The sequence below is a fragment of the Squalius cephalus genome (genome assembly GCF_949319135.1).
Source record: "Squalius cephalus genome assembly, chromosome: 5".
Lineage (NCBI taxonomy): Eukaryota > Metazoa > Chordata > Actinopteri > Cypriniformes > Leuciscidae > Squalius > Squalius cephalus.
Genome location: NC_137126.1, coordinates 11,451,111 through 11,474,137, shown reverse-complemented (window position 1 = coordinate 11,474,137; position 23,027 = coordinate 11,451,111). Strand labels below are relative to the sequence as shown.

Here is a 23,027-nt window from a genome sequence, read left to right as displayed (position 1 = left end):
ATACAAAGCAGAGGTTTCTCCATGATTCAAAAGCCCTGCCGATGTTGATCCGTGTTTTCGTCCGAAGTTGATATCTGATTATGTTTATGTTGTATTCATGCAATACAATTTTAAATAGTAAAATTGCATTTCAGATTCATTTCAAACGATTTTCAGTTGCACCCTTCTGAAAAAAAAAAAAAGTGGGATGGCATGTTTTGGCACCTAAATGCAAAAATAAATAGTTACTTGATGGAATTAAGTATTAAAATGCATTTGATATGCAATCAATTTTATTTTGTCACACTAAAATACAACTGCATTGCATCTGTTGTAAAAAAAAAAAGTAAATACAATTTAATGTCATACTAAAGTTTTACACACATTAATTTAGATTCTACCTAAAGAAATGATCACATTAGAAATTGTGATTGTATATACAGTAAATATTTACAAACGTGATACTTAGAGTCGTTCCATACAGGGTAAGTAAATTAACACATTATTATTGTCAACTTTAAGAAAGAACAGAAATCAGTACACATGATTTCTTTTAGATGATCTCATGTTTCTTCAATCGCTTCAAACATGATCTCATGTTTCTTCAATCTCATGATCTTCAATTGCTGCCCGGGTGCTACAGAAAATGGCTGCCCACTGCTCTGGGTGTGTGTGTCCGGTTTACAATGCTTGTGTTCACTTCTCACTAAACCTAATGTGTGCACTAACTTGGATGGGTTAAATGCAGAGGACAAATTCCGAGTATGGGTTGGTTACCATACTTGACCTTCACTGTCACTGACACTGTTTGGTTCTCACTGCAAAAAGGACTTTACATCACTAAATGTAGAAAGATTAAATGATATCTAAATAAAGTAAAACTATATTTAGTCAATGCACATGCAAAAGTTGGACTAATTATTTTAGAGCAACATGATTTATTAAACACTACAGTATTTTAACTACAGTTTTTCCTCTTGTAAACTAAGTAAGGACCACCCAAATAATCTGTGATCAGATGCATCATTGTCACAGTGAACATGCCACGATATGTACTGAGGTATCATTCTGGTATCCATGTCAGTGTTGGAGAGACTATTTGAATAGCAAAGTCGTTGTCTACACATGATTTGCATGGATTCAAATTTTTAATGCCACATGTCTTAATTCATATTTCATTTAAATTTTGTGTGGAATGGCAGATACTCACTGAGACGGCCACATGAAGTGTTAATGAAAATATAGCACTCATTTACCTGATACCACACATTTAGGGTTTGTCTCTGGAGTAGACTTAGTATACTGGGAAGTTTTTGGATAGGTTGATGGCAAGTTGGCAGGGTCAGAAATCACTGATATTACTGAAAAATAATTAATTGAATTGCTGGTTGTGTTTTTAAATAACATTTAATCAATTTTTCACATTTATTCTGCATGGGCCTATCAAGCATAATATGGGTTTTAATATAATTAGAAAAATGCTGTCATGAAGGAAAGAAAAAAAAAGTCCCCGGAAATCCAGAGGGTAAATACTAAGAACAAAACTAAAGAGAAAATTCACCCAAATATTTATTTGTTTGAGTAGACTTTCTCTTTAATTTCCGCCAATGCAATAAGAATTCACACAGTGCGCTTTTGCCATGATCTCAACACTCACACACAGATCACATTCACATTTTCACTGACTCAGAGGTAAAAAAACAAACAATCTAGCCATATATAAAAGCACTTTTATCACCTAACTCAAGTTAAATGTGGACAGGATGTTCCGCAGAATGGTGTCCTTCACAGCGTTAAAAACAAAGCGGATATTTTCAGTGTCGGTTGCACATGTGAAATGTGCATAGATGCGTTTATTTGTGTCCCTGTTCTGTTCCTCATACATACTCAAGATGAACTTCATTGCGGCATCTGCATTATTTTGAGGGCCTGTTGAGTAAGCAGATAACACAGATTTCATTATGTCTGTGGAGTTCAGTGGCACTGCAGTGTTGGGGAGTAACTAACAAAAACATTTTCAGTATTATGATAGTAGTTCAAACCAGAGTAATGTAGCTTTTATTTTTATATATATCATCATTTCATTGCTTTTAAAATAGCTTTCCCCACACTGCACTCTAGAATATTTACCACAATAAATGACATCTTAATTTATTTTTATTTAGTAAACACTGCATAAAATAAGACTTGTCAGAGAATGTGTCTTTTAAGTCAGTATGAAACGGAAGTTGCGATAGTTTTTCTTCATTATATGACGTATATCCAAGTAAAACGGCTTCTTGAACTATAAATTTGTTTGGAAGGGACTTGATTTTGTCCATTAGGAATTGATTAGATCATTGGATTGTTGTTGTTTGCTAATTGCTGCGATCTCACGTAAGTGACAGGTTGCTGAACGGGAGGTTTTGGTCCTGTCCTCACGCCAGTGAAACCATCATAAGAGAATAGAAGAGATGACGTTGTCAGGGGCAGGGGAAATTATTTTTATTAAAGATTACAAGGGCACATGAATTAAAAAATAATAATAATAATGTGCACAGATAAATCATTTAAAATAAATACTGCAATATTCCATAGAAACATTTTGTTCCAGTGTACTGTCAGATTTTTTTCTCTTCACTTAAATTGTTTTTAACATGTTTATACCTAAAACAAGTGAAAAATCTGCCAGTTTGGAAAGACAAATTATTCTTTGAAAACAAGTCTTATGCAGTGTTGCTTCTCAAGTAAATCGACCTTGTTTAAATAATTTTTAGATATTTTAACTGAAAAATAAGACAAAAATGCTTGTTAAGAATAGGAATTTAAGCCATGTTGTTGGCAATCCAACCTGTGTACTGTGGAAAATACGTTTTAAGGTCTGACTTTAAGATCTTCTCCTTCAGGATATCTGTCTTATTGAGGAAGAGGATGATAGATGACTCCTGGAACCAGGGGTAAGAGATGATTGTCTTAAAAAGTGCCTTACTCTCCTCCATGCGGTTCTGTGGTGGTAGAACATCATACCAACAAAATAAACCACCATGAATCCAGAGTTTATCTGTCAAATGAACCACCTATGATCATGTAATGATGGCAAATCTTAATAAACCATAAGAGCTATTCGAGAATGCAAGGAAGTGGGCTAACCTCATTCGCACACTCATATAAGACCTGATCGTACTCGCTCAGAGCCACCAGGTAGATGATGGAAGTAACGTTTTCAAAACAATGGATCCACTTCCGTCTTTCTGACTTTTGGCCTCCGACGTCAACCATTCTGCAGCAACAGCAGGGATTTTAAAATTTACAAAATGGGTTACAGTCATATTCACACCACCAATAAATTAAGTTACCTGAAAATGACAGTCTGAAGGTCAAAGATGTACTCAATGATGCCTGTGGTTGGAACTCGGACTCGAAGAATATCCTGCAGAGTCGGCAAGTAAAAAGCTGCAGATATTCTGTCAATGTCATCAAGGTAACTAGTAAAGAGAGAGAGAGGAAAAAAAACATTAAAATATCTTTAAAATGATTTGTCTTGAACCCAATGAACACCAAAGCTCACCAAACACAGAATTAAGCATATTTCAGATTTGCTTGATAAAGAGATACAAAACATTTGTCCTTATATTACCAAGCATATGCCATATACATTTTTTGTATTCATAGATCTGTACTAAAAAATTCGCTCATTCAAGGCATACATTTTATCAGTTCATGAATTCCCTAGGAATCAAACCTTGCCGGTGCTAGTGTCATGCTGTACAGTCTGAACTATACAGGTATTAAAAATAGCAAAGAGCAGTTTTCTTCTAAATTGTAAGTAGCTCTTGCAAAAAGCACTATAACACAGTGATAGTATCAGGTGGTAAATAGCAGGTTTTTTGATATATACCAAGTCAAGTCAAGTTTAATAGGGTTTAATACAATAGTAATTGTTTCAATACAGCTTCACAATAATAAACAGGAAATGTCATTTTAGCTCGCCAGATGTAGGACAGTTCTGCTTCATTTGTTTTGTTTATGGCTGACATGCGGCATTGCTATGGCTTAATTGTGGCCCAAATCTGGCAAACAGGAGCGGGCCGCCAAAGTGCCATCATTCCACGCGGTATGTGGGCCAGATGAAAGTGTCAAGTGTGGGCCGGATCTGGGCCACAGCAATTTTGCTATCTGGGATTCATTTCAATAACTGTAAAGTTCATTCATTGTGAAACAAGTTCAAATCAAAACAAAAAACAAAACAAAAAACACTGCATTACCATGGTGCACATCTACAATATGGTAGCCTATATAATACAATGGTTATTTTTGTTATAGTGTCAGAAATGAAATATTCACTGCACTTACTATTTGGTAGAGTCTGACAGCTGGAACTCTCTCCTGCGTTCGAAGCATTTCTGCAGGCCTTGGTCTTTCCACATACTCTTGATGGCTTCAGCATATTTAGCCTCCAGTGACAGTACTGTTTCGGGGATCACATTTTTAAGCATTGCAGCATATGTCTACAACACACAGATAGATTTCAGTCTTCTCTCTTTCTTTTTTTTTTTTTTGAGGGGAGAGATAATACATGTTTAGTTAGATATATATAAATTTGTTGAATAAAACATATGCTTTGTCTTAGAATTCCTGGTGCATACTGTGTTTTTTCCATCAGCAAAGGGGATGTTCAGGTTCTCCATTGCTTGAAGCATGCTGTGGATGGAAACAATGATATTTTGGAACACCAGCTTGGCAAAGGCCCTCCTGTCTTCCTCACTGTAGCCGCTGCCATGTATAATTCTCATCTGCTTGATGAAAGTGCTCTTCCCGCTCTCCCCTGTGCCTGTCGAGGAACATGGAAAGTTTTATCTGTGAGACATAATGCATTAGATTTTTGTGTCGCTACTTGAAAAGTTTCTTGTGGGGGAAAGCTGTTCCATTAGCATTAAAAGGATAGTTTAACCAAAAATTTAAGTTCTGTCATCCTGTCACTTAAACCTTCTTATTTTGCAGCTTTATCTGGTCACCATATAGTTTCATTTTATGGAAAATAATAGCTTTTGGACTAAGTGTCTCTATTTGTGTTCCATGAGGAAACATACTTTACATATATTATGGTGAGTAAATAATGACAGAGATGAGGGTTAGGTTTTTTTTGGGGGGTAATTATTCACTTAAATATAAATGGCATAGCTTCAAAGACCTCTAGTGGACTACTGCAGTGTGCTCACGACTCACTGCTCCTAATGTGTGTGCACTAACTTGGATGGGTTAAATGCAGAGGACAAATTCCCAGTATGGGTCTCCAAACTTGACATTCACATCACTTCACTTTATTGCTGCTCCCTTTTTTTCATCTCAGTTTTGAATTCCACTTTGCTCTGATGTTTTTTATTTTAAAAAGTATGTAATTCATACAGAAAATATTCCTGTTCTTGAGGAACCTGATGGTGCTGTATGTTGAGGATAAGACTGCAGGGCTAATAGTTATCATACTCATCTTTTCTTTACCCACATATAATTTGAAACCAGTTTTATTTTATTTCCGTGGAACACAAAAGCATTTTGACATGTACACAATCAATAAAGCATACAGAACAAAAAAAAAAAAAAACTTTTATTTATTTCCAGAATATTCCAAAGGTCAGGCAAAGCAATCAAATATTCCAAAGCAGTTTGAGAACTTTTTGTTATAAACAGATCATAATCCATTCATCCATTTTCCAAATCACTTGCTGGATGCTGGAGCCTTTCCCAGCATCTCAGGTCATGGACCTGGACAGATCATAAACACCCTGGACAGATGGCCAATCAATCACAGGGCTAAACAGACTGAAATATTTCTTCATTGTTCACTAATAATTGTCCAAAGTTGTCTTCTAAATTTGGTGTGTAGCGAAAACTCAACTTGGCCAATCTTCAAAATATCTCCCTTTTTTCACGAGTTCACACTTACATACAATTAGAGGGGGTAAAGTTTAATGCGTATTTGATAAATAAATGAATGACAGATTTGTGTGTGTTGGGGGAGGGGAGGCTAGGTGAACAATCTGTTTATAATATTACTGTTCTAACTGTTATTTTGCAGGCAGCCAACTTTACCAACAATTCTCTCACACAAAAGGATCTATTCACTCATGTTCATTTTTAGAAACACATAAAGACCAGACAAAGACTTCTAGTATGGATTTACTAGTTTGCATATTTGCCGGATATAAACATTGTGTCATCAAAATGGTCTACCAGTAAGGTGTGAATGATTTGTATATGATTTGTATTAATATGAAACCATAGTTAAACTATATTTAGACACAACTTTTCAATATAATAATCTATAGACTGCAATACATCAACTGAAATCATTTTTATTGTGATTGTTATTTTTGTGTCTCTGTTTGAGGCCGTCAAAAGCATATTTTACTTGACTACTAAATAGTATGGACAAAACCACGTAACCACGTAATAGTAACACAAAACCACGTATGACGTCACCCACAAATAAATCATTCCAACATCGCAGCTCTGCATACTGATCTTTTACATGTCAAACAGGTCTGACAAATGGGAATTTTGTTGAAAGGGTGTAGATTACTATCACAATTATAACAAGGAAACACTGGATAAGCTCATTCATCTGTTCTTTTATTAAACTAGTATCAACTTGACTGATCAGAAACAGACTGAAACTAAAATATAACATAAAAAATATGTACACACCAAGGATAACATAAAAGAATCTGAATCTAAATGCTTGATTAAAAATTGTTGACATGCTGGAGCTGATCCTATCACTATCCTATGCGTGAGGAATTCACAGAATGTTCTTGTTTGCATGCTTACCCTGACATGCTTACTTGCATTTCAGATTCATTAAGAATAGAAAAAAATAACGCCATACTGTATGAGATGTGTATGAATGACTTTCCATTGACATCTTTTTGCATGTTTTTGCATGTGACCACTAACAGTTAGAGGAAATATGTCATCTAAAGATCTGAATTTAAAGAGTGAATTTCATAAGCTGTAAAAAATATTGTATAAAAGTTGTAGCACATATCATCTGACATTGTGTAATTGTGTAAACATTTAGTAAATAAATGATTGTTTAAAGGTTATTCAATTAGGATGCTGAACAACTGGAATGATTGATATTTACCATTACAAATTGTTGGGTGTCAATAAAAATAAATCTACATACATAAACAAACAAACAAACAAAAAACAAGAAAGTACATACCTAAAAGCAAAAGTTTCAGTTGTCGGGCTGCATCCTTTTTGTCCATTCTAAGCTGTCTCTCAATTTCATGGTGAATCCTGGCACATTCTCTGTCTTCACCTGACATGCAGCAGTCCCCCATCCTGGACAGCTTGAACCTCCTCCAGTACTTTGCAGTTAATGCATTCATCACCTCACTCAGCAGTGTTAAAAGAGCTGTCTTCAAGAAACTCTATAGGAACACGCCTACCTCAGGAGAGGCTTGATGCACTGTAATTTACAGGTGAAGTTTCTTCCTCATTCAATGGGTGGGTAGTGTCACGTAAGGCATTTGTTTCCTTTTTCCTCTGAACTAATGTCAGTTGCTCTCTGCTTGTTAAATAATTATTAACAAAAAGTATGACTTTCTTCACTGTAAAAGAAAATTCAACTTCCATTTTGTCAGACAAACTCTGTTTGATTGAACTATCGAATGTGGAAAAAGTTGGTATTACATAAAGTATTAAAGTCGATTTTTGACCATTTACTTTGACCAACTTAAAATATTAAACGGCAAGAGTTTAAGTTTGGTGTTATATACAAATTGCTGTGGTAGAAGTAATTTGAAATAACCATTTCAGTTTTATACAAGTTAAACAAACTAAGAATGTTCTATAGCACTATTATATCAATGCTCATCCCAGCAAACACAGAGCGTTGGCACAACGTACCGAACCTTCTAACAACGTTTTAACAACATGGCCAAAAGGTTGCCATAACTACGTTGTGTGGTGAAGGTTGTTATAGAATGGGTTCCTCCGCCCAGCAGGGAGTCCGGGTTTTACAGCCGGTACTCCATGTTCCCAAGAAAGGATGGGATGGCTTCGTCCGATTTTAGATCTGTGCTGTAGGGAAGCTCAATAAAAAATCAAGATGCTTACTCTTAAGCAAGTCATATCACAATTCAGGTCGAGGACTGATTTGTCACATTAGATCTAAAGGACGCATACTTCCAGATATCCATCCTTCCACAATACAGGAAGTTCCTGAGGTTCGCTTTCGTTGGCCAGCCACTGTAAAGCAGTTTCAAAAACTTTTAGGTCTGATGGCAGCAGCGTCCAACGTTATACCTTGTGGCCTGTTGTACACGAGACTGTTGCAGTGGTGGCTCAGGACCAAGGGGTTCTCCCCGAGGGGAAACCCACTCCGCATGATCAAGGTCACGCAGCGATTCCTTTGTACCTTAGTTATGTGGAAAGAACCTTGGTTCCTGTCCCAAGGGCCCGTGCTGGGAGCTCCTTGTCGTCGCGTCATGCTAACGACGGATGCTTCCCCCACAGGTTGGGGGGCGATCATGAGTGGCTGCCCATCCCAAGGTCTGTGGCAGGACCATCATCTCTTGTGGTATATCAACTGTCTAGAAATGTTGGCGGTGTTCCAGGCTCTCAGGGGGGTCTGTGATCGTGCCCCTTATACAAGCTGGCTCACCAGATCCTCCTGTGGGCCCAGGGGAAGCTACTTTCTTTGAGAGCGATATATATCCCAGGGTACTTAAATCAGGGGGCAGACATCCTGTCGAGGCAGGGGCTGAGGCACGGGGAGTAGAGACTCCACCCCAAGGTGGTGGAGCTCCTTTGGGAGAACTTCGGGCGAGCCGAGGCCAACCTATTCGCAACCCAAGAGACCACACATTGTCCACTGTGGTTCTTACTCAGCCATCCAGCCCCTCTGAGGTGGGATGCTATGGTGCAGACATGGCCGAGGTCACATCTGTACGCATTTCCCCGATTGCTCTTGTGATGGATTTTTTAATTAATAAAATAGTAAACTGCATCAAACTAATCATAACTCTAACATCTAACATTCTAACACTTTGAAACACAATGCACTAAGACATTCTGTTCTTTGGCTAAATGTACTGTATGTGTGCCCTTTCAGAAAACTTGTGACTTTGAGTGTGTGTGTGTATAATAACAAATAGGGGAAATTAAACTAGACAGATGACTAGGTTTGATTATGAAGGTATCAGGCTTGTATATGAAAACCAATCAAATTGTGGGGAAATTATGTAAAGTTTCATGTAATTTTGCCATACCCCTTATTCTACAAAAACTGTTGTATTTGTGTTTTCAGTGGGATTCTCAATGGAATTTGTCTCAGATCCTCCGGCCTTGCTTCTTCTTGGGAGATTCTCTGGAGAACTGCTCTGAGATCTCCCGGCTGTGATTAGAGTAGTAGAGACCTTATTCCCAAGTGATAGTGTTCGATAGGGGGCGAGACGTCGTTCGACACTTTGAGACTCTTAGGTGGGGTTAGATTGCGGCTTAGGCGTCAACTCGCACGTTCAGATGTCACTCAACTGAGTATAATATTTTCAGGTGTCAAGGACACCAGGTTCAACCTAAGTCGGGTGCGTCGAGGAAAAATCTACCACACTCTGCTCCCAGGAGTTCTGGAAATGGTTCACCAGCATCTCGCTCCCTCATCAGGGAACCAGGGTTACATACGTAACCGAGACGATTTCTATTGTTACCTTTGTTCCCTGATGGAGGGAACGAGACATGATGTTGATGACTGACACTAGGGGGTAGCACTTGGGAGCCCCAAACACCTCTGATACTTTGAGAAAAGGCTGATGAGAATTGGCGAGAGGAATTTGCATGCTACTCCCCCGGACATAAGGACGTGCATCACTCATTCAGGTTTGTGCTGAGGGGCCGAGACAGTGTCCCAGCTATTTCAGCATGCACTTCAGCGTTTTGGCAGTAGGGTTTTGGCAGTTTGACACCACGTCTCGTTCCCTCCATCAGGAAAGAAAGGTCAGAATAGTAACCAAGACATTCCCAATCTGTCGGTCACTTACACGTAGTGTTGATGACTGACACTAGGAGTCCCCCAGGGAAAACGCCACAACAGCTGAACCATGTTACTAGGTTTTGGTGGTGCATATGTCGGCAAGCCCCGCATGCCGGGTAACAAAGGCACTCGCAACATCGTAACCTACTCAACACCACACAGAGCAGAGTGTCTCGGGCGAGTAAGCGGGTGCATATCAGCGCGAGATGGATCTGGAAGCACTAGCCAATTGTGTAACAGAGAGACTGTGGCTGTGTAGCTCGACCAAGTGAAGGAGGTATGTGATTGTAACAAAATCCCTATCAAAAATGTCCCTACTAAGCGCACACTTATCAAGATGGTTACATTGATGGTTATATTGAGTCGATTGATGCTGTAATTGAAAGCGAGGACGAAGATGTAGCGAAGCACTATTTGTATTCAAAGTTTTTGTTCATGGAGGCGCAGGGAGAGAGAGAGGCCGAAATAAACAAAATGAATGAAGCAGCTGGTGATGAGACAGAGAGACTAAATAAACAAAATAAGAACACAGGAAGTAAAGTGGCAAAAGTACACAAACTGTTTCCAGAAATGCATGCTCATCCATGCAGTCATAATGAAATGGCCGCCAAAGTATTGGTTCAGAACAGTCAAATGATGTTGTCAGGCAGAAATGCAGAGAGACACCAGCAGCAGAGGGGCGGAGAGAATCAGAGATATATGAGATGGTTAAACTCCAGAGAGGGTCAGAAAAGGTAAAAACAACCCTCCTGAGCTTACGGCCAATGGAAGATTCAGCTACAGAAAGGAATGCAGAACTTGTCAGGAGAAAGGTGCACAAGATTGGAAAAACTCATTGGTCCTAGATGTATAGTTGACTGCTTCAACTTCAGATGTAAGGTGTGCCTGTGCAGGTGCTCAGGGACACAGTCCCAGCTCATCATCAATGAGGAATGGAAGAATATTTACTTTCCCCACATTGTGACAGGCAGCCAGAGTGAGCTGCTGGACGAAGGGGAAAACCTCTTTGGCCAAGTGGCAAACCAAACCGATATACCCTTCTCTGAATGGGTAGAGTTGAAATTCCAATTAGGGTTGAAAAGAGGGGCCCAGGCAAAACTCCTGGTGCCTGTGCTTCTCTCAAGTGAGCAAGGCGTAGAGCAGCCTCCAATCATAGGCTATAATGTTTTTCAGCAGCTGGTGACAAAGGGAATGGAGCAGCCTCCTGATATCATTCCAGAAGTGGTAAAGGAAGCTTTCTCATGTGATTGCAAAAAAGCAGTTGTATTGATTAGAATGATGCAGAACGGGGACCAAGTTGAAAAAGGAGTAGTGAAAGTTGGACGGATCACTACAGTAGTTACCGAAGGACAGACAAAAACTGTGAAATGTAGTGTGAGGGCTGGTCCTCTTGTTTTAAAGGAGGAAGTCCTGTTTGAACCAGAAGCTATTCCACAGTGGCCGGAGTGACTTGATGTCACTGAAATGGTAATCAGTCTTCAGAAGGGAAAATAGACAAAAGTTCAAATCCCAGTTACCAAAATCAGCAATGAGGACATTATGCTTGCTCCCCGTACTATACTAGGATGAGTACAGCAATTCAGGTCCATTTATCCAGCAGACACGAAACCTGCTACTTTGAAGTCAGACAGGAATAACAGTGGTGATGGTGTGGTGGCTGGAGTAGTGGTCACTGAAAGTAAGGACATGACCTGTAGGGATGTGAAAAGTCTGAAAGAGATCTGTAGGAACCACACTGTGGGACCCACCAGTGTCAATCAATCATCTCACCCTGGAGAAACAGAGAAAAGTTAAGCAGCTGCTGGGGGATGAGCGTGCAGCATTCTCGAATGATGAGAGCGATGCGGGGTGCATCCCGTGTCATTCCAAAGACACCAGTTAAGCGTACTTATGTCTCCATATCAAAACCACTACACAAAGAGGTAAAAGAATATGTGGAAGAATATGTGAAAGACCTTTTGAATAAAGGATGGATTCAGAAGTCTTGCTCTTCTTATGCATCTCCGATTGTCTGTGTATGGAAGAAAGATGGTAGCTTAAGCCTCTGTATAGAGTCCCGTGGGCTCAAGTGCAAATCTATCCCAGACAGTCACCCTATCCCATGGGTACAGGACATGCTAAACAGTTTAAGTGGAAGTGCATGGTTCTCGCTCCTGGATCAGGGGAAGGCGTATCATCAAGGGTTTGTGGAGGAGGGCTGCTGCCTCTTTAGACCTAGGCAACACCGTAGGCCTATATGCTTATTATAATTAATTTCATGAAAACACACAAACATTTTCAATAATTAGGCAGACTATGAGGCAAACTGAAATGATGGTAACACTTTACAATAAGGGTACATGAATAATCATGTACTAATGCCTGAATTAATAGTTACTTTAACATGAACTCATGATTAGTGAAGATATGAACTAATCATGAACAAATGAAGAGCTAACCTTAACTACGACAGGAGTCATAAGAATTCATACATGAATAACAGCAGCCTTAACTACAGGTTAGTACATGTGTTTGATAGTTAATGCATTAATTAACACTTAGGGGTAAACAAAATCAATCAGGCTCCGTAAGATGGAATAAGAAATATTTTGACTTTGAAATACATTTAAACTATTTATTACTGTCATAATTTAAACTATTGTCACCAGGAGCTTCATCATAAACATTACTGAGAGGCACGGGATTAGTTTGTCATCAATTTCACTGATCCTCCTTATAAACATAAAATACTAAATACACTAATAATTCATCTTAAAAGGCCTTAATCTGTTTTGTGAAATTCTTTTTCCCATCAAGCTAAACTATGACTTACAACAGTTCCTGAGGAATCGGTTCCCCAAAAAATAACCAAACAGGAAACATGAACACAGTCAGGGGAACGTTTATTGGGATAAGTAGTTCACTCTCCATCCAGACAGAAGCTGTGATGATACTGTACCTCCATTCTCTGACTTTTTGAAAAGCCACACAGCATCACTTATCTGGGCTGAATACTAGTTGAAGTACATGTGTATTGGATAGTACGTTTATGATAAATTATGAGCTTTTATGACAATTAATTAATTATGATGTGCCCCCTCACGTAAAGTCATGACATTATGATGCATTAACAAGCCATTAATTGATGTTAGTGTATGGTTAGTTAATAATTAGTAAATTATAATGTGCCCCTTCAAGTAAAGTCATGACACAGACATGCATTAACAAGCCATGAGTTGATGTTAGTGTATGGTTAGTTAATCATGAGTTAGTAATGATGTGCCCCCTCAAGTAAAGTCATGACACAATGATGCATTTACAAATCATTAACTAAAATATGAATAAACATTTACAATAAGAGTGCCATCCTTATTCCTTTACACCCATGGTACAAAAAAACGTCTCGGTTACTGATGTAACCCTCGTTCCCTGAAGGAGGGAACGGGAGACGTAACGTCGACGTGACGACGTAATTGGGATCACTTCAGGGAGCCCTATCAACTTCGAGTGTCTACAGAACGAGCCAATGAACGGAACAGGGAACGAGGGTTACATCAGTAACCGAGACGTTCCCTTTCAGTCGCTCACGTTCAACGTAACGTCGACGTGACGACGTAATTGGGATCCCATGGAAAACGCCACGGTTGCTGCCACATCCAGCGCCCTACGCAAGACTCTCAGACCCCCAACTGCTGGGGCGGAAGACCTGCGTAGAGGGAGTTCAACTGCTGTTCCATTATACCCCACACAGTGAACGCTGCGGAGCCACATCCTGCCCGAAGGGAGGTAACATGTGGAGAATACACATATGGACTGGCCGAAGGGGCAGTGCAACATATGGAATGTCACTGGGGTGGCTCCACCCGAAGGGGGAGACACACCGGACAGTGACGGCAGAGCAGACTCTGCCAAGGGAAGACACGGGCTCACCGCAGGGAGCTGGTCGTGGAAGAATACACATATGGGATCGCCGCAGGGATCGCACATATGGAACCCAGCCTAGCACAAGTTACACAAGCATACGAGCACTAGGCCTGGCGTCGGACGCTCCGCAACGTCCGACTGCCGAAGGGGTGCGGAGGAACTCACAGGGTTCACCAATGGGGAACTCGACTGGAGTAAAAAGCGCACGTATCCGTTCCTAGGAAGGGAGTGGCGCAGCAAGCCGACACTAGAGCGGGAACTTCGGTGTTACCGGCTAGTAGAAGCGAGCACACAGGAAGAAACCGGCTCAACACGTAAGCTATAAAACCTAGCGAACGTGTTAGGTGTCGCCCAGCCCGCAGCTCTACAGATGTCTGTCAGCGAGGCGCCGTGTGCCAGCGCCCAGGAAGAAGCGACACTCCTAGTGGAGTGGGCTTTCAACCCAGGCGGGCAGGGCACGCCTTGGACTTCGTAAGCCAAAGCGATGGCATCCACTATCCAGTGGGCCATCCTCTGCTTGGAGGCAGCCTTCCCTTTCTGCTGGCCTCCGTAACAGACGAAGAGCTGATCTGAGGTCCTGAGGCTTTGCGTTCTGTCCACGTACAGACGCAGAGCGCGAACGGGACAGAGAAAAGCCAGGGCTGGGTCTGCCTCCTCCGAAGGCAGCGCTTGCAGGTTCACTACCTGGTCCCGGAAGGGAGTGGTAGGAACCTTGGGCACGTATCCGGGCCGGGGTCTCAGGATGACGTGAGAGTTATCCGGGCCGAATTCTAGGCACGATTCGTTGACCGAAAATGCATGCAGGTCCCCTAACCTCTTGATAGAGGCCAATGCAACCAGGAGTACTGTCTTACAGGACAGGATTTTTAACTCAGCTGATTGCAGAGGCTCAAAGGGTGGTCTCTGAAGTGCCGAAAGGACCAGAGACAAATCCCAAGAGGGTATAGAGAGTGGGCGAGGAGGATTCAGTCTCCTCGCTCCCCTCAGGAACCTGACGATCAGGTCATGCTTCCCCAAAGACTTACCATCAACAGCATCGTGATGTGCAGCAATAGCGGCAACATACACTTTAAGGGTGGAGGGAGACAGCCTTCGCTCCAGCCCTTCTTGCAGGAAGGAAAGCATGGCTCTGATCGAGCAAGATCGGGGGTTCTCCTCGTGAGAGGAGCACCAGTCAACGAACAGGTTCCACTTCAACGCATAGAGGCGCCTCGTAGAGGGGGCTCTAGCGGAAGTGATGGTGTCAACTACCGCAGGGGGTAGGTCACCTAGAACCTCCGCGTCCCGTCCAGGGACCAGACATGGAGTTTCCAGAGGTCTGGACGCGGGTGCCATAAGGTGCCCCGTCTCTGAGAGAGCAGGTCTTCTCTCAGAGGAATGGGCCAGGGAGGGGCTGTCGCGAGGAGCACTAGTTCCGGGAACCAGGTCCGGTTGGGCCAATACGGCGCAACTAACAAGACCTGCTCCTCGTCCTCCCTGACTTTGCACAAGGTCTGTGCAAGAAGGCTCACTGGGGGAAACGCATACTTGCGAAGGCCCCGGGGCCAGCTGTGTGCCAGAGCATCCGTGCCGAGGGTCCCCCCGGTCAGGGAATAGAACAACTGGCAGTGAGACGTGTCCGGGGCGGCAAACAGATCTACCTGTGTGGTCCCGAAGCGGCTGAAAATCAGCTGGACCACCTGGGGACGGAGTCGCCATTCTCCCGGTAGCACCTGCTGCCGTGAAAGCTCGTCGGCTGCACGGTTGAGCAGGCCCGGAATGTACACGGCACGAAGCGACCTCAGATGCTTCTGACTCCAGAGGAGGAGATGGCGGGCGAGTTGTGACATGCGGCGGAAGCGTAGACCACCCTGACGGTTGATGTACGCAACGGTCGCAGTGCTGTCCGTACGGACCAGTACGTGCTTGCCTAGTAGCAGCGTTTTGAAACGGCTCAGTGCAAGACGTACTGCTAACAACTCGAGGCAGTTGATGTGCCAATGCAGTTGAGGCCCCATCCACAGACCTGAAGCTGCATGCCCGTTGTACGTGGCCCCCCAGCCGGTGGTAGAGGCATCCGTGGAGACCACAGAGTGCCTGGACACTTGTTCCAGGGGAACACCTGCCCGCAGGAACGAAGGGTCCGACCACAAGCTGAGAGTTTGGCGACAGTGCGGAGTCACTTGGACCCGGCACGAGCCGCTCTGCCACGCCCATCTCAGGACTCGATCGTGGAGCCAGTGTTGGAGCGGCCTCATATGAAGCAATCCGAGCGGTGTAACCACGGCTGCAGATGCCATATGCCCCAGGAGCCTCTGAAACAGTTTCAGTGGTGCCGCTGTTCTGCGTCTGAGCGTGCTCACGCAGTTCAACACTGACTGGACACGGGCCTCGGTGAGGCGCGCTGTCATGCTGATCGAGTCCAACTCCATACCGAGAAAAGAGATCCTCTGCCCGGGGGTGAGTTTGCTCTTTTCCCAGTTGACCCGAAGCCCTAGGTGGCTGAGGTGACTGAGCACCATGTCCCTGTGTTCGCACAACTGCTCTCTCGACTGGGCCAGAATAAGCCAGTCGTCGAGGTAGTTGAGGATGCGAACACCACGCTCGCACATGGGAGCAATGGCCGCCTCCGCGACTTTCGTGAAGACGCGGGGCGACAGGGCCAGCCCGAAGGGTAAGATCTTGTACTGATATGCCCGTCCCTCGAACGCAAAGGTCTGTGTCGAGGGAGAATCGAGACATGAAAGTACGCGTCCTTCAGGTCGATCGCTGCAAACCAATCTTGGGGACGGATGCATTTGAAAATGCGTTTCTGCGTAAGCATCTTGAACGGTAGCCTGTGAAGGGACCGGTTCAGGACGCGCAGGTCCAAGATTGGTCGTAACCCACCACCTTTCTTGGGTACAATGAAGTACGGGCTGTAGAAGCCGGTCTTCATATCGGCTGGAGGGACCGGCTCGATCGCGTCCTTCGCCAGTAGGACTGCGATCTCCGCCCTGAGCACAGGGGCATTGTCCGCCAGAACACGGGTGAACAGAATGCCCCTGAAAGCAGGGGGACGCCGGGCGAACTGAATCGCAAAGCTAAGTCTGATGGTACGGATGAGATTAACCAGGCTCCCAGAGACCGAGCAAGCGGGACCAACGGCACCACAGACGTACCCGGGGTGGGGCAGCGCGGCGGAATGCAGGGACCCGACTCGGACGGCACAGCGGCCCGAAGTGGGGTCTGAGTGTGTGGTGCAACACATACCTGCTTCCGTCGAAGGGCAGAGTGAGTGTGCGGAGGCGTCAGTGCGTCCAGGACACAGCCACTGCTGCCTGCTGGCGATGAAAGAGGGGCTTGAGAGTGACAAGGCATGGCGGCGTCGTCGACTGCCAAGCGCGCCCTCTTGGGGCCCAGAGGTTTAAGAAATTGCTCTTTTTTTGAGAATGTGGGTACAGTGGGTCAGTGGCGGAACAAAAAGAAAAGGAAACAAAAGATTCTCCGCCCGGCCCTCCACCGGGGGAAGGAGTGGCGCCTTCGCCATCTCCTGAAGAGCAACTTGATCCACCTCCGGGCCGCCCGTCTCAGGGTCGTTTGCACCGTCGCTTGCCTCCTGGTTTGGCAGCGGCCTGGACGAGCGGGGTCGGCTTCCTACGGCTTGCTCCGCGCTGAGGCCTGGATGGTTGCTGCTGCTGCTGGGGCTTAGCGGGAGCGGAGGACGCCGCAGAAGGCCAACCTCGGCGACGAGTAGACGGAGGGTCTGCGGCCGGCGAACGGGTGGGAGCAGCAGCGGTCCGCCGGGGCAGGATGTGTCGGATGGCCTCCGTCTGCTTCTGTGCGGCCGAGAACTGTTGGGCAAAGCTCTCGACCGCGTCGCTGAACAACCCAACCTGGGAAAGAGGGGCATCCAGGAACCGATATTTATCGGTGTCCCTCATATCCGCCAGGTTGAGCCAAAGGTGGCGCTCCTGGACCACCAAGGTGGACATCGCCTGACCGACTGAACGCGCGGTTTCCTTCGTCGCCCGGAGGGCGAGGTCGGTTGCCACACGGAGCTCCCGGAGGAGCTCTGGGTCAGAACCACCCTCGTTCATGTCCATGAGCGCCTGGGCCTGGTGGACCTGCAAGAGCGCCATGGCATGGAGGGCGGAAGCAGCCTGTCCACAGGCCTTGTAAGCCTTCGCCGTTAGACCGGACGAAAACTTACAGGCCTTGGACGGGAGCCGTGGATTACCCCACCAAGAGGAAGCGGACGCCGGACACAGCTGCATCGCGACGGCCCGCTCCACTGGGGGGATATCCACATACCCCTTAGCTGCCCCGCCGTCGAGGGTGGCGAGGGGGGAGGAGCCACTAGAACGGCTTCGGGCACTATACGGTGCCTTCCACGTCCTAGACAGCTCCTCATGCACTTCCGGAAAGAAAGGTACCGGGGCGGCGCACTGAGAACCAGCACGGCCCGCCCCGAGAAACCAATCGTCCAACCGAGAAGGTTCGGGACGTGGTGGAGGGTTCCACGCAAGCCCAACCTTCTCGGCGGCCCGGGAAAGCATAGCCGCCCATTCTGGATCCGTTTCGGACAACGCTACACGCCCCGAGGGGGGCAACGCAGCCGAGTCTTCATCTCCAGAGGACTGAAGCTCCCCCTCCGATGCTGCGATCAACATCTGATCGTCAGCTGGAGCCCCAAAGGAAACGGTTGGTCGTTCCGGAGAAGGAACAAGACTTTCACTAAGGAGCCCCAATGGCGACAGCGCTTGTGAGGCGTGAGGGGCCCGCAGAGGATGACTCGACGGGGAAGCCCTCACGGTAATCCTCAGATCACCCTGGTCATGCACCGAAGTAGGCCCCGCAGAATAGACACTAGATCGGGGCATAGGCGAGGGGACTGCACCTCCCTTGAGGTAAGCGAGTCTCGATCTAAGCGCTGCGATAGTCATATTCCCGCAATGGGAACATGAACTATCCACAAAAGCTGCCTCAGCTTGTTGAATGCCCAAACACGAGAGGCAACTGCTGTGGCCATCTGCTGGCGCCAAGGAACGACGGCATCCAGAAACGCACAAGCGGAATGACATCTTGAAAAAGACGCAGGGTCACGCTTGTGTTGCTCTTTTAGTAAAAACAAAAAAGGTTAAAAAATACTCTCTCAGTGCTGAGGCACCCAGGGGTAGCCGCGGTGTGAATAAACACACAAGGAAACGCCCACGGAAGCGACACACACACACGCAAACACAAAACAATAGTGCTGTGAAAACAGCAGTTGTGAGCTGCAATGCTCGCGGCCACCGCTGATCGCGCCGTCACACCTACACTGTAGGCAGAGAGTAGATCTCTTTGAAGTCTTCAAGGGTTGAATCTCTTTGTAGACAGAAGTCTCACGAAAGCTTGGCTCCGAAGTGGAAGACAATGTGTGCGTGCGCCCGCTTCCTGTTTATACCCGCGCTGCGGGGCGGGGGCGCGTGACACGATTCACGCACGCCAACGTTCATTGGCTCGTTCTGTAGACACTCGAAGTTGATAGGGCTCCCTGAAGTGATCCCAATTACGTCGTCACGTCGACGTTACGTCGAACGCATAGACTGTAAAAAAATATGGACGTAGTATCCGTGACGTCACCCGTAGGTTTCTGAAGACCGTTTTTGAAGCCTAAAGTGGGCGGAGCCGGCCGTCGCCATCTTGGCCTCGCGTCACCTCGCGTCACTCCCGGATAACAGAAAATGTGCAAAGAGGCGGGGCGTGAGTGGAGCTGAGGAGCCTGTCTATCTGAAATCACCACCTAGCTCGACGTGATCGAGTTTAGCTCATATACTGTCTATGGTTAGCTCAGGCTGGGGAGGTAATGCTATAACGTTATGCTGCTTACAGTACCAAGTCGCGACTGCACAGGGCCTCGCGCTATAGTGACAGTTGATGATGTAAACCCAATTAAAAGTTCCTATTTTTGCCCTTCGAAATATTATAATAATAATAGTTAAAAGACATGGCTACAAGTGAGACTGTGTATCGTGATTCTGTACTATTCTGCTAGTTGAAAATGTATTATGCAGTAACTTAAGTTAATATTACTCTTGAGTGTGTGTGTGTGTGTGTGTGACAGTGATTTGTGCATACATGTCAGTCACTTTTTTATAGTCTTTGGTCCGTCAGCGCGGCATCGCTCGTCAAGTTCGTAGAGAGCTTATTCAGTACATTTTAAATTCTGATTTTGGCCGCCTCTCAAATGGGTTAAATCATAGTTATACTGCCTATGAAGATCAAGTAAATGAGCTAGAAAATCCGCGCTCATTCAAGGATGTGCATTTTTTGCATGGACGGAGAAAGCGCCGACGCCTGCATGATTTCATCTGACGGTACATAAGCATATTATAATCTATCTGTTCCGGCAGGGCAGAACGAACGAGCCTTTATTGACGTTTTTAAATCTGAAAACCCCAAAAACCAACGAAATTGTCAGACATCCATTAGTGCATGTTCACAGAGGAAAACAACTGAAATACGCGCTGGTTGTTCTCTCGAACGAACGATACTCGACGACAACGATGGAATCCTAAGCCGTGGGCGAAGTAATGGGTGTATTAAATTGTATGAAATAATCCCGAAAAAAAGGACAAACACTGCAGAGAAGGCAAGTTCAGCAGCTAAAATTTGCTGAGGTGAAGTGACGGCTAACAGCAGACAAACGGCTAGCATTGACATCAGCGGCAATCCACCTGTCACTCAAGTGGCCACGCCACACCCTTAATTATGCAGAACTTTAAATATTAATCAACTAAACGGATGAGTTATAAAAAAATTCACCCCCCTCACAGTTGTCATGAAGGGCAAACTTAGCTGTATAGACCAAAAAAACATACAGACACCAGGCTGTAAACACGTTTTTTTCTGCTGTAAAATTTGGCATTTTAACATGGGGGAGATACAGATTTGACTCCCTTTTGACAACAGCCTCAAGCGGCTAGTCAATGAATTGCAGTTTAACTCACTTCCGTGTTGGTTTCAAGAGAGAGACGGGGAGGTTGGTCGAACGTGAGCGACTGAAAGGGAACAAAACAAAGATAAAAATTATTTGTGGTTATTTTATTTTTATTTATATAATTAAACATATATGGACTTAAAAGAAAGCCCAAACATACCTGTAAAGACACACATAAGGTACGTTTACAAGTGAAATATGGCACGTCCATAAGCTAATGCTAATCAAACCATATACATTAAACGACAAATAATACAGTTAATTACTGTGCATAACTTCTTGAAAACTCCTAATACAACATACAAACATGTCTTTAATTATTAATTCTGTTTACCAAAGCAGTCAACATTTATTAGATTAAAATGCCAGCATTACCGTAGCGAACACAACTAACGTGCTGAGAAAGCACTGAGTGGGCCGCTATTGAGTGTCCCACCAGAAACAAATCCCACATACTGTAGTTCCGGGAAACGTATCTATTACTAAACATAGTCATAAATGAAGTATAAAAAAAAATCAAATCAAATCAAATGTATTAGTGGTAGTTATTTTAGTCTATTTTCAACGTTTGGTTTGATGGATCTGTGTAATTAATGGCTAAATAATCACATACCATACCAATTATTTGTCACAAAGCTGCAGATGGCAGATTATGATATTAGTTTTAACTATGGCACTATTAAATCATTTGTTTAATTCAAATTCAGATTACTTATTTATTCTTATGAAGCCAAATTAATTTTGTTTACTCCTAAATGTTAATTAATGCATTAACTATCAAACATGTACTAACATTTAATTAAGGCTGCTGTTATACATGCATGAATCCTAATCCTGTCTTAGTTAAGGTTAGCTCTTCATTTGTTCATGATTTGTTCATATCTTCACTCAGGGACGTCACTAGGATTGGAAGAAAGGGGGGGCTTAGCCCCCAGGGTACACTTTACAGGGTTTTTCCTGGTTCAAAACGAGGCGGACATGGTAAAATCCTAATAATGTATTTTAATAATAAGGTAATTAAATTTGTATTTTTTTGTATATCATCATATAGCCTGGTGTGTTTCTCACACTATTTTTGTTGGTGTAGTTTGGTACCTCTAGGGGGGTCCGGGGGCATGCCCCCCCGGAAGAAAATTTTGTACATTTTAAAGATAAATTCATTAATCTGGTGCACTTTGAGTCACCCGAATCCACTATTAAAAATAAATAATCCACCCGCAAACCACCCATATTCTCTGATTTAGATATCTGCATCTGATCATCACATTACAATTATTCAAATTCTCAGTGTTAAGCATGATAATATGGTAACATATCACACTGAAGTAGGCTGATTTAAAATGAACATTTATTTAAAATAAAAGTTCTTCTTTTGGCAAAATTACATTTCCTTAATAGCCTAAACAGAGGCTTTACTCCCTTCAAACTTAAATTGTCAATGTTTCATTACATCACTGTTTGAAAACACTCCTTTATAAAGGGCATTTTTCCTTAATTTTATTAAATGTTTGCTCCATCTTTCATTTCAAATTCTTAAATTTGATCAATATATTCAATTAAAATAATAAGACACTAGGCTGTTAGTTATTATACCAATCAAATTAAATAATTTACATTGAAAAATTATAACTGTATTAAATGAGATTATTTTAAATATTTTTGAATATACACATAAGGAATGTTGAAAAGAATGATACTTTATGAAACTAAACCGCCAGTAGGAGGCGGCAGGCGACAGTCTTAATGAGCGAGTCATTGAGTCATTCATTCAAACGATTCGTTCAAAAGGCTGATTTATTCAGAATGAGGCAGTTTATGAATGGATAATTGAATCTTTGACTCAATAGATTCGTTCAAAACGCTGAATCATTCATTAATGAAACACGGCTGAGTTTGCTGTGAGATGCGCTATGGTTCTGTTGTTTGGAACTATTTTCGCTGATGCTGAAACAGAACAAAAACAGTCATTGCATGTAAGTGACTTAATTTTAATTATTTGTTTATTGAACTGTTATGAAATCAGTCTCGGTTTCAATCTTGATGGCATTCAGGAAAACAGCTCTCTGGTCGTGTGTAGCCTAGGCTATATATTGTTTCTTAACTATAATAGCCTATGTTATAAGTAACAGCGCGAGCCTCAACAGCGCAACTTTGTTACCGTGGGCATAGGCTATCTATGACCGTCAG

The 23,027-nt window shown here is 43.7% G+C and overlaps 1 protein-coding gene across 1 annotated transcript; it reads right to left on the bottom strand.

Moving 5' to 3' along the window:
• Positions 1-239: 239 nt before the first annotated feature.
• gna14 (guanine nucleotide binding protein (G protein), alpha 14) lies at positions 240-7,476 on the bottom strand. Its single transcript, XM_079871147.1, has 7 exons — positions 7,184-7,476; positions 4,605-4,789; positions 4,312-4,466; positions 3,315-3,443; positions 3,109-3,238; positions 2,810-2,963; positions 240-1,908 (listed from the first exon to the last, which is right to left on the bottom strand). The coding sequence occupies exons 1-7, from the start codon at positions 7,350-7,352 to the stop codon at positions 1,718-1,720; spliced, it is 1,113 nt and encodes a 370-aa protein (XP_079727273.1). The 5' UTR covers positions 7,353-7,476; the 3' UTR covers positions 240-1,717.
• Positions 7,477-23,027: the final 15,551 nt, after the last annotated feature.

Bases quoted from the DNA above. Each gene is read 5' to 3' on its own strand.
- gna14 (XM_079871147.1), bottom strand. From the start codon at position 7,352: ATGAATGCATTAACTGCAAAGTACTGGAGGAGGTTCAAGCTGTCCAGG. The intron at 4,790-7,183 runs GTATGTACTTTC...GTTCCTCGACAG, and splicing joins ACTGAAACTTTTGCTTTTAG to GCACAGGGGAGAGCGGGAAG. The intron at 4,467-4,604 runs GTATGCACCAGG...TGTGTGTTGTAG, and splicing joins TTGCTGATGGAAAAAACACA to ACATATGCTGCAATGCTTAA.